This window comes from Euleptes europaea, chromosome 4 (genome assembly GCF_029931775.1).
Source record: "Euleptes europaea isolate rEulEur1 chromosome 4, rEulEur1.hap1, whole genome shotgun sequence".
Taxonomy (NCBI): Eukaryota; Metazoa; Chordata; class Lepidosauria; order Squamata; family Sphaerodactylidae; genus Euleptes; species Euleptes europaea.
In genome coordinates, this window is record NC_079315.1 from 88,381,871 (window position 1) to 88,394,286 (window position 12,416).

The 12,416-nt window shown below is 44.4% G+C and overlaps 1 protein-coding gene across 1 annotated transcript; it reads right to left on the bottom strand.

Moving 5' to 3' along the window:
* Window positions 1–2,407: 2,407 nt before the first annotated feature.
* Window positions 2,408–11,725, bottom strand: ANKRA2 (ankyrin repeat family A member 2). The gene is made up of 8 exons (XM_056847918.1): window positions 11,402–11,725; window positions 10,801–10,959; window positions 10,600–10,665; window positions 6,080–6,177; window positions 4,656–4,781; window positions 3,707–3,773; window positions 3,532–3,612; window positions 2,408–2,524 (listed from the first exon to the last, which is right to left on the bottom strand). Exons 1-8 carry the CDS (start codon window positions 11,688–11,690, stop codon window positions 2,469–2,471), a joined length of 942 nt encoding a protein of 313 aa, XP_056703896.1. The 5' UTR covers window positions 11,691–11,725; the 3' UTR covers window positions 2,408–2,468.
* Window positions 11,726–12,416: the final 691 nt, after the last annotated feature.

A 12,416-nucleotide genomic window follows, 5' to 3' on the forward strand; every position in this document is an offset into this window, starting at 1 on the left:
TTAAGTGTTCTTGTTAATATTTGTATCCTAGTAGCTGCTGCATCTAACTTATTTTCTGTGTAAAATTACACAGAAAAATCAAACTCAAACACTGCTTAGTGGCATGTAATGTTAAATTATGTTACACCTGTTTCCTATGCTAGCATTACTTGCTTCACCTGAAATATGGGTCTGGCAATCTGAATTAAAACACTAGCTTGCTCTTAAAGCAGTGGATCTAAAGGGATTACATGCTATAGCAGGTGGCTCATTAAGCATACATTTATTACTCTAAAGTAGAACACTAACTTTGAAACAAAGGTTTTGCAGGCCTTTGGAGATACCACAATGTATTATATAGAATGAAAGTACCTATGATGTTGAATAGCGAAGGCAGACTACTAGACTTAGTACCAGTTATGTTTTAAGTGTGGATTCTTCTGCAAAGCTTGGGAATCTGGAATTTATTTTTATTGGAGGACCACTATCTAATTCCTGTGGCCCAAAGGCCACGAGCTAAGCCTTGTCATGGAAGATCTACACAACAACCAAGGAAAAACTTGCTTGGGGTATGAGATAGACAGCCATCAAGAGTTGTACTTTACTACCCATACAGGTTTATTAACAGTAGATCATTCATTTTAAAGCAATGTATAAATCAAACATTGTACAAATTATAACACAGAGGAATAGTTATCTTGTTTTTTAATCCCTATTTTTGTGGGGCACAAAATGAAGAAAACCCATGCATGAAAACAGGTTTAACTCATGTTAAATATGTTTACAAGAAAATGAAATAAATACATGATCGTCCTTTAAAAAACACCGTAGTGAAAACAAAAAAGGGTAACTTGACCACTGATGAATCAAGATACAAGTTTAATAATTTAAAAACATTTTATTTACACTATAGAACCATGACTAAAAATATCCAAATCAGTTCAAAATGGTTGCTAAAAACCCATACATGAATCCCAACATATTTATAGCTTTAGCCATTCTAATTCATAGCACATCTAATATGACAACTGGAGTGGAATATTTGCAAAAGACCCCCTCCCCCAAGGAGAGACAGGCAGTTCAGTAGTCCTCTCTGGCTAATGAGGCAGAATGAATGGGAAACCTATGTTCTATTGCACCAGTCCCCATCACATATGTTGAATTTATTACTGGGAAAAAGTTTAAGATATGCATTTAGAATTTAGTCTCCCTCAACAGGGCCGTTCCACTCTATCCTAAAACAGACACCCTAGCACCATTCATACTATAGCAGACCATGGTTTGCTGTTACAAAAATACACCCTCCAGTTCATGTGCTGTGTCTCCTCCATACATGGCTAGTAAATACAGTGCTTTTATATCTAATCATAGTCAAAATTGCAAGCTATGGTTTATTCTGTCTTCGAAACCAAGTTAGATTTATTCTCCCTTGAGAGCCAACCATAGTTGTGATTCTCATCAGATGATAAACTTAGCTTTGCCATGTTTTGTAAGTAAAGGACAAGAGAGAGCTCACAAGCCTAAAGATGGGCCTTGCCCTTTTCTGCAATGAAAATCAATATAGATCATATCCTTGGATAAAGGACTGATTTACATGTTCACATTATACACTTCAAATAAACTAGGGACTTTCCTTGCTAGTTGTGGTAATGAACTCCCCCCCTTCAAACTACTTGGTGGAAATGTGACAGTACAGGGAGCATAGGTGGGTCTTCTGTCTACCAATAGGAAGAATGAGTATATTTTAAAAAATAAGTTTATGTATTCCAGTGCTTTCTGATTCATTTCAGTATCATCTGTAGTAATACAGTATTCCAACTGCTGACTTAATACATTCTTGAGATTCATCATGTTAGCTCCCAAAATCATATGTAACTTATGCAAAAACATATGCAACTATATAACATGCCAGACAGAATGAGGTGCAATTGCTCCCCCCAATTCCTTTCTCAAAGATTCTATACAATTTAATATCATATTTCACTACATATTTACAAACAGGAGGTTTGGCTTTACAAACACCTGTGAACGAGAGAAAAAAGCAATCTCTCAAAACAGTTACCTGAATGCAGCTATCAAGCAGTAAACACAGTGCTATGCTGTCATCTTGCCCCAAACATTCTGTTATGATATTTTTTAACCCATTTGTGACCTCAAGCCCTGCTGGGACAACAAAGCAACACCACAGTAAAGACAAAGCTTGCAGAGACAATGGGCAGGTCATACTATGATGTACCGCTACTGACAATTCCATCTGTATGAGCAGTGCCTCTTAAAATGGGCATGCCAGCAGGATCTGTCAAAACTTGCTGTGGTGACAGATTGTCACCGACCCACCTTTCATAAAGGAGCAGTTTTTATCCTTAGTCAGCACATAACGGGAGTCCTGCAATGACTAACTGAGGTAAGTAAATCAAGTTTGTCACGTGCAGCGCTAACACACAGTCCAGCTCTTCAGATTAGAATCTGCTCTCATTTGTGCAATGGCATTATTCCTTGACATTTTGAAGAAGCATTAATAAATGAGACTCAATCACCTGTTGAACTAAAGCAGAAGAAACACGGTTAGGTTAGTGAACATCTCTTCGGTATAAACATTGGTCCAGCCCGTTTTAGATAAACAGGATAAATAAACATCTATCCTATAATGGAAGGTGGTGTGGAAATTTGCTCACAAACAGCATTGTGTTCCACTCTTCCAATTTCCCCCCCAGCCAAGAAGAACAACTCAGGATGTGGCTATGCACTACATTCCTAATGGCTGCTCACTTGCTTCCTTATTAGTGAGAGGCTGTCATCTGTCTCTGTGGAGGAAGTAAAAACTGCCTCTTTGCTGAGGCAACACCATCACTGGGAGCACCATGGTGACTGCAATGTGCTTGTGTGAAAATGATCATTCAACCTCCAAGGATTCTTAGAAATGCAAGGGTCCTTATGAAGGGGCAGGCACAATGGACAACATTTGGCTAATCATGTGCATATGTTTCTTGCTCACAGTGTAGTGTTGACCAGCAACAGAATATAATCTGACCATAGGCAGACAGGGACAAATTCAATTCTTAATTTCTCTACAGCATTCTATGGAATGTAGCAAACAAAAGGCAAACTGGAACTGGGGTGGGGGAACCAGTCATAGATTTAGAATGATCAAAACTCTGGTGAGATAATTTTGTGGGGAGTAGAAAACAACTAAGGGATATGAACCTAAGTTTTTATTTCCCAGTTCTGTGACATTTCTGTACATGTGAGCTGAAAAATGTTAGAGCTGCAACCTTCAAAAAGAGAGGAAGTCACTGAAACACATGAACACATGAAGCTGCCTTATACTGAATCAGATCCCTGGTCCATCAAAGTCAGTATTGTCTACTCAGACCAGCAGCAGCTCCCCAGGGTTTCAAGCAGAGGTCTTTCACATCACCTACTTGCCTAGTCCCTTTAACTGGAGATGCCAAGGATTGAACCAGGGACTTTTACATGCCAAGCAGATGCTCTACTACTGAGCCACGGCCCCTCCCATAAACAACAGGTCTTAGAATGTTCTTGAATACTCACCACTACGATGGCCTAGGGCTACAGCCAAATCCATGGAATTATATCCAGAGTCTGTTTCTGTAGTTGGATCAGCACCATGCTCTATACAAAACAAACGGTAATTTAAGTAGCTTGTATTTATTATTATGCTTTTTGTAAAGGTCTCATTGGCTACTAATATCTTCATAAAACTTACCTAAGAGTATTTTGACGCATTTCACATGGTTTCCATGTACAGCGTAGAGCAAGGGTGTGCCACCATTCTGCAAAAGCCAAGGAAACTTCAGGATACACTCACACAGCTTAAAATCCAAATACAGTTGCACCTATGTCAGAATAGCTATCTCACAGAGCACACCAAGATACCAGGGGTTGGATCCCACCAGTCCATTCCACTGGTAGCAAAGCCTAATGTGACAGCACAATTAACTGGTAGGATGCGATGCTAGGTTTTCAAAAAGACGCAGTATTAATGTGCAAGGAAAGAAAAGTGAAGTCATCAGTTTCTCCCCACACCTTTGTAAACACAATGACAGGTTTTAATTCTAGAATAAACTTTCATGGTGTATGGCATAGTACAGCAGAGTAACATGCCTACTTCTCTAGAACTGTCTCCACCTTTGGTTACTTGGATTTTATCTTCCACAGTTTGATTTTAAGCCAGTTATGATACTGTATGTGGAGAAACAGAATTATCTGGAAAGTATTCTTGAAATTGGTGTCATCTAAGCCTATAAAAGGAGCCCCATGGCACAGAGTGTTAAGCTGCAGCACTGCAGTCAAAAGCTGCTCACAACCTGAGTTCTGTCCTGACGGAAGACGGTTTCAGGTAGCCGGCTCAAGGTTGACTCAGCCTTCCATCCTTCCGAGGTCGGTAAAATGTGTACCTAGCTTGATGGGGGTAAAGGGAAGATGACTGGGGAAGGCACTGGCAAACCACCCAGTAAACATAGTCTGCCTAGTAAACGTTGGGATGTGACGTCATCCCATGGGTCAATAATGACCTGGTGCTTGCACAGGGGACTACCTTTACCTTTAAGCCTATAAAAAGTGATTTCACCCTCAATTCCCTGCTAGTCTTAGGCCAAACAGGTAACACAGAATCAGATGAAGACAAACAGCAACATAGTAACCAAGAGACTCACCCAGTCATACTCATTGACATCAACTCCACAGTCAAGCAACATCTTGACAATGTCTGTGTATCCTTTACTACAGGCCAATGAGAGAGCACTTTCTCGCCCCTTCCCCAGGATCTGTGGGTCTGCACTCTGAAGGAAAAACAAACCAACAAACTGTTAAGGAGTTGTCATGCATTAGCTTCACAAAGCACCGGTGAAAGGAACTCCAGAGCTCCAGTTGTATGCTGGCAAGGTTCTAGAAATCTTGCACTTCTGACAAAATTTTTAAAGCAAAAGAGGAGATTTCAAACATTTCAAGGATATTGTCGAAGGCTTTCACGGTCAGAGTTCATTGGTTCTCGTAGGTTATCTGGGCTGTGTAACCGTGGTCTTGGTATTTTCTTTCCTGACGTTTCGCCAGCAGCTGTGGCCGGCATCTTCAGAGGAGTAACACTGAAGGACAGTGAACATCTTCAGAGGAGTAACACTGAAGGCTTGGCTTCCTGTATTGAAAACCTCCAGACTAACAAAGACTACAGTCAACAACAGCCATGCAGATTAGCTTTGGATTTCACACATTAACAGATCACTTCAGGATACAATGGTTCCATATTAACATACCACACCCTCATTAGCACATTATCTTGATACTTACAGGACAATGGTTAGCACATTACCTTTGTTACTTTTTGCAGGACAATGATTCAGCTCAAACCCAACCGATTTTTGACTATATATTACTCTTCCTACACACTTGACACTGAGAGACACTGTCCTTCAGTGTTACTCCTCTGAAGATGCCGGCCACAGCTGCTGGCGAAACGTCAGGAAAGAAAATACCAAGACCACGGTTACACAACCCGGATAACCTACGAGAACCAATTTCAAGGATAATTTGCTCTACTGGTTTATTTTATATGCAGTCCCAATCTGATTTGTTGTAGGTGAAAACTATTGCTTCCTGTCTCTGTAAACAGTTGGTCCTCAATCTTTTCAATTAACTTTCAAACTTTCACAAAAAGAAGATCTCCACTTCATGAATCTGTCCCACAAAAGCTTATCCAAAAATAAATGTGCGACTTTTAAGGTGGCCCAAATCTCTTGATGTTTTGGCTGCAGCAGACTTAATACAAGTAACTACCTCTCATAATATACCTCCCACTCCAAACCCTGCCAATCTCAAGAATGGCCTTGTAATTGGGAAGTACGAGACCCGATATGATTTGGCATCCGACTACTTGGAGACCAGATTCACTCATGCATTCAGAAAGTCTGAAGCCAGGTGAGTGTACATAGGAGTGGGGGTGAGGCAACTGGACTAGTGGCTCAGCCAAAAATGTAGCTTGCTGGGAGGGAAAAAAAGCAATCACCTTTTATGAATTTACAACACTACACTCACAGACTCTACCACGAGACTTAAGTATGATGTGGGTGATGTTTTCACTTACATTTTGAAGGAGAAATTCTACCACTGCTATCTGCCCATGGGCTGCAGCCCACATCAGAGGGGTAAAGCCTTCTTCATCTGTATGGTTGATTACATTTTCTATTTGACAAAACACACAGGTCAACAAGCTTCTCACAGGGACGCATAAAGAACTCAGGTGTGGCGGTGACTTGGACTTAACTGTGAGGGGGCATTACTTTAAACAGGCACATGGAAATTAAAAACTCCTTGATTGAATTAAATAAATGCATTAATCTCTAAATCACAAGTATTGCCTGGTAACTGAGTGCTCCCTTAAAACACTGGATCTTTGCAGGGCACAGCCCTCAGTCTCCAAGTTAGGAATTGAGGTCTGTTCCAAGGCCCTGAATTTCCCAGCCAAGAAACAGTCACTGTATTAAGACTTTTATTTTTTTAAAAATCTGATAATTAATCCTATATTTGATTAAACAAAACATTATTGCACAGATACACAGAACACTGGCATACCCCATAGAAATCAATCCTATATGAGCATGCATGTCAATCCTATTCGAGCTATGTTGACTTTAAGGTTAAATGCCAAACTTCCTTACCCAGAACTTTGCCAAAAAAGGGGAAAACAGATTTCACTGAATTCCAGATCTTAGAGATTCAGGGGCTATAGGGTATGGCCAGCTTATATAGGTGCTCTTACTTAGGCCAATACATCACTTTACTGAATCTTCTGATTCCTGCTCTCTATAGGCATGATGTGATGCTCCTCTGAACGTGCTCAGATTGACATTCTTTTCACAATAGGATCCCCCCCCGGGAGTTAAGCCAACTCTGTGGCATTGTTCTTTAGGCTGAGAGTTTGGAAGAAGATCATCTCATTCTAACAACAAACGATACATCATTTTGGTTTGGCTGGTCTGTTCAAGGCTGAAGAAAGGAAGAGCAACATTTACAAGGAACCTGAAAAACTGTACAAGCAAGATGCAATCAAGCCTTTCACGTCAAAACATTTCCATAAATCCCATAAATAAACTGCATAGCATGTACGATTAGTATTATATTCCATCTAATGGGGGGATTAATGGTGACCATAAATAGATGACTGTGGATCCCCCTGCCACAATAATGCTGTACAGCAGGCAGCCTGTGTCAGGTTTGTTGCTGTCACAAATAGGAACAGACAATGACAGTAACTCCACCTACTTTGTCAGCAAATCCAGACACTGAATGCTGTGGGGCTGTCAGACAAGGCTTATTACAATAAGTGGGAAGGGCTAACTGCTTCAACTGTTTGGAACTAAAGTGCCTTCCTGCGCATTGCATGATTCAGCAAAATCAAACAATATCTTAGACATGAGCTATAACCAAGCATCATAACATTAAGCTGAAAAAGGGTTGTTGTTTTCTAGAACCACAAAGATGACTAAGAGCCTAACTACACATTATGTTTTTCCTAGAGGATGATCCTGGGTCAGATGGAGATGCACATTCTGTGTGTGCTTATGTGGACTGGGACCTTGCTGTGCTCGGGGGGGGGGGGGAGGGCCCTATTGACACCTGCATATATACTGGTGAGCGTAGTGGTAGAGAATTTGCTTTGCATGCAGAAGGTCCCAGGTTCAATCCCTGGCATCTCCAGTTAAAAGGACTAGGCAGGTAGGTGATGTGAAAGACCTCCGCCTGTGTTAAGTCCGCGTGGGGAGGACACACGAGGTCGAGACGGAGTTGAAACACAGCGCTTTACTGTAGTACAGAACAGAACTGAGAACTGTGTAAAACGGCCCTGCTTATATTTCCCCCTGGCTGCTTGTGGCCACTCCCCCCCTGATCCGTGATGGGGGGGGAACATCCCCTGGGTCGCCAATGGCACGACCCGGCTTAGGGCCAATGGGGCACGCTGGCTCGGGCCAATCGCGCGCGCAGGGCTTAGGAGCCTTTGCCCGGGACTCAAGCTCCTAGGTTTGCCCCTGCTTACTATCCTAACTATGTACATCGTGAAATTTCTTCACGCCGGCCACAACAGCGAGGGCCTCCCGGTCAATCTGGGCGTAGTTGAGCTCCGCCGCAGAGAGGGACCTAGAGTAGAAGGCAATGGGCGCCTCCCAACCGTCCGGCATCCGGTGGTTGAGGACAGTTCTGACGCCGTAGGGCGAGGCGTCGCAGGTCAGAACCACCTGCAGACGCTCATCGAAGTGGACGAGCAGGCTGGAAGACGACAGAAGACCCTTTGCGGCATCGAACGCCTGCTGCTGCGGTTCTCCCCAGGACCAAGGGGTGGACTTGTCCAGCAGGCGGTGCAGAGGCTCCGCTACCGACGCCTTGTTGGGCAGGAAGGCGTGGTAGAAGTTGAGGAGACCTAGGAATGACTGGAGTTCCTGCTTGCATTGGGGCGGTGGGGAGCTGTGGATGGCCTTGATCTTGTCGGGTGTAGGGTGGATACCGTCGGCGTCGATCAAGTAGCCCAGGAACTCCACCTGTGGCAGGCCCAGCTGGCATTTCTCCCGCTTTACCGTGAGGCAGGCATCCCGGAAATGGCGGAGCACCCGGCGGACATACTCCAGGAGCTCTTCTTCGGAGCCGGCGGTGATCAGGACGTCGTCGAAGTATGGCACAATGCCTGGCAAGCCCTTTAGGAGGTCTTCCATTAGGTTTTGGAAGATGCCCGCGGCCTTGTTGACCCTGAACTGCAGGTGAGTCACCCGGAACGCACCCCAGTGGATGACAATCGTCTGCGCCTCGGCCGACTCAGAGTCCACAGGCAGCTGCTGGTACGCCTGGGCCAGGTCCAGCGTCGCGAAAACACGGCCCCTGGCGAGGGAAGCCAGGAGGTGACGACCGGAACAGGGTACGTGTGGCTCTGGAGTGCTTTGTTCACGGTGCATTTGTAGTCCGTGCAGATGCGGACGTCCCCGTTTGCCTTCAACGGCATCACTATCGGGGTCTCCCACTTGGCATTGGGCACTGGCACCAGGATGCCCTGGGCGACGAGACGGTCGAGCTCAGCGTCGATCTGGTCCTTGAGCGCGAAGGGAACCCGGCGTGGCTTGAGGCGGATGGGGGTGGCGGCGGGGTCGACGTGCAGGCGACCAGGCGGCCCCTTGTAGCAGCCGAGCGGGCCTTTCCAGACGTCCTCGAAGTCAAACCAGAGTCGGGGTGGCCTGGGAGATGTGGTGAATGCTCCTGATGTGGAGCCCCAGGGCCAGGAACAACTCAAGGCCCAGGAGGCTGGCGCGGGGCCCGTCGACCACGACGAGGCTGGAGTGATGCTTGAACTGGACATTCACATAGGCGACACCCCCGACCGGCACCCGACGATGCTGGTAGTCGGAGATAAGGACGCCGGTTGGTTGCAGCTTGGGCAAGGCGGCGTGGCATCCCAGGGCGCGGAAAGTGTCCCAAGAAACTATGGAGAGGGCTGAGCCTGAGTCGACCTCCATGTCGCAGGGGGCGCCCTCGATTTTCACGGAGATGGAAACCTTCTTCACGCTGTGGACCCGGTGCACGTGGATGCTGTGCAGCTTGGAGTCGTGGCAGTAGCAGGCGGGAAACTCGTCATCAGCCATGTCGTGGACGGGCTGAGTGACGCCATCTTTCCTGGCCCCGGCCTGCTGGCCAGCCCTTCTGTGATTTCGGTAGCAAGCCGGACTGCCTACCAGCCTTTGTCGCCAAAGTTAAGTACGTGTGGGGAAGACACACGAGGTCGAGACCGAGTTCCAACACAATACTTTATTGTAGTACAGAACTGAGAACTGTGTAAAACGGCCCTGAATATATTTCCCCTTGGCCGCTTGCAGCTACTCCCCCCCTGATCCATGATAGGGGGGGAACATCCCCCGGGTCGCCAATGATGCGACCTGGCTTAGGGCCAATGGGGCGCACTGGCTCTGGCCAATTGCGTGCGCAGGGCTTAGGAGCCTTTGCCCAGGACTCAAGCTCCTAGGTTTGCCCCTGCTTACTATCCTAACTATGTACATACATAACAGCCTGAGACCCTGGAGAGCTGCTGCCGGTCTGAGTAGACAATACTGACTTCGATGGACCAAGGGTCTGATTCAGTATAAGGCAGCTTCATGTGTTCATTTAGAAAACATAGGCAAATAATCTGCCCCCCCCTCCCCTTAGCCATTTCAGGTCAGGACCACGTGCTGGGAAGGAGGTCTAAGCACCTTCTCTGTGCAGTCCCAATCCAAACTGGGCCTGTGCATGGTTGGAAGATGCAGAACTTCAGAATGCGCCTCTCCAGCCAACCCAGGAACACTGCCATTGAAAACATAACATGCAGTTTGGCTCTGACCAGAGAGCATGAAGACACTGTTTTTGTTTTTAAACCCTCTGCTTTTCTAGTTCTACACATCTGAAGGTTGACACAGGATAGCTTGTGAGAAATCTTAATATTGTGATCCACTAGGCAATAATGTCTGGGACCACTTTCCCAGGAAGCATAGAAAAGGAATGCATGAAATGGAGAATGAATGGGAATCAGCCACACAAACCTATCCTGACAAGTTATCCCACTGCCAAAGGAAAGACCCAACAAATCCTTACCTTGCTCTATGCGTGTGGCTAGATATAACATTTCCCCTTGAGCTGCCAGCTGGTGAATAGAGAGAGCTGCAAAAGCAACACAAGGAAAATAGAGTAATACTCTTGTTTAAGGAGAACCAAAATGCTGGCATCTTGTACTGTCCCATCAGAGTCTTCCCAAACTATGTTTTAAAGTTTACCATTCTACAGAGAAACACTTACAGTTAACTAGCAAAGGTGTTGTAGAGACTTCATTTCCTCTGTGCTTATTAGTTAAAGTGGTGGACTGTTTTATGGGTGAAAAATGTTTAGTAGTTGATGGGGTGTAGACATGTCTGACTTGAATCCCAGGAGAAGGAGACGTATGGATATTGCATTCAGCTAAGCGGGGGTAAAAAAAAAAAGAGAGGTTATAGTAGCTGTCAGAATAAAGCTTAGTAGAAAAGTCATACCTGGCTCCTCAGCTCGACTCTACCAACTCACCCCCCCAGGTTTTCATAGCAATGGAGTTCACCAACTCAACAGGGATTTAAAAAGGGATTTAAAAGTAATCATTGTGAAACTTTCTTGCCAGGTTTTCTAGAGGAAATTCTTACTCACCATGTGCAACCTGGCAGCTAACTATTTTCATAACTAGATTAAAATTCCTAGTCTCTAATCTATTCTGTGGCCAAATCCACCACTAACTTTTAGAGATATTCTATAAATGCGGAAAATGCAAAAACTGTTTATATCCCCTTACACATTCCTTTGTCATAATATCAATTTTCCCACTTTTTAAAATAATGAAACAAACAAACAAAAAACTTTTTAAAATCCCAACCTTTGAATAACACTGATGCCACTTCAAGGTCAGAGTTCACTTGATCTTGAATGTTTTTGCTGTCTTCTTCATTCAAGGACTTCACAAACCGGGAACAGACATTCATGTCAAACCTATTGGGCAAGATGAATTTCATTCCCATAGCAACACTCTGGGCCGGTCCTTCCTCAACACTGGAATCAAGGTGATGCTCCACTTTAATATCTGGCATGTGAGACAGGCTGTAGCTGGTAGCACAGTCCTCCACAATTAGCTGGGCCCCAACATCTAGATTTGTTGACGATTCCATTATCTGAAACTTCGCTACGTGTTTTCTTGTGGCTTTTTTCTTTTAATGTATTTTTTAAAAACAAAACTCCAGTGGCTGAGATTTACGTAGCCTGCAGTTGAACACAAAATATTAACATGTCAGAACATAATGCCACAAACACAAAAGAAACAAATTCCTTAAGCTGAATTGAAAAAAATTTCTCTTAAAAATGCCGTAAAACATTTCCACCCTGTTGCAAAACAGCTACTCAAACATTAAACAGGCTGCAAATTTTGCATTGTCTGATTGCTTTAAATCACAGTTTCTTCAAAGCTAATGATTGCAGTCATTATTGTGATAGAAACAAGTATCGAAATCAATTTTTTTTTCTTGCTTCAGTATTTTCTGGGCTTTTAGCGATGTTGCCTAGAATAAGTACATGAAGCTGTGTACTACCAAGTCAGATCACTGGTCTATCAAGCTCAGTACTGTCTGTCTGAACTAGCAGTGGTTCTCCAGGGTCTCTGGCAAGTGGTCTTTCACATTACTTACTGCCTGATCCTTTTAACTGGAGATGTTGTGGATTGATTCTGAGACTTCTGCATGTCCTCTAGTACTGGCAAATTTGCTACCTATGAACAAGTAATACTGGAGCTTAACCCATAGTTTTGCTTATAACTTAATAACATCAGCAGTGTGGTCATGGATACCTCTAGTCTTTGGACTGGAAATGAATGTTCTGAAAACCATGCAACGATCCAGGAA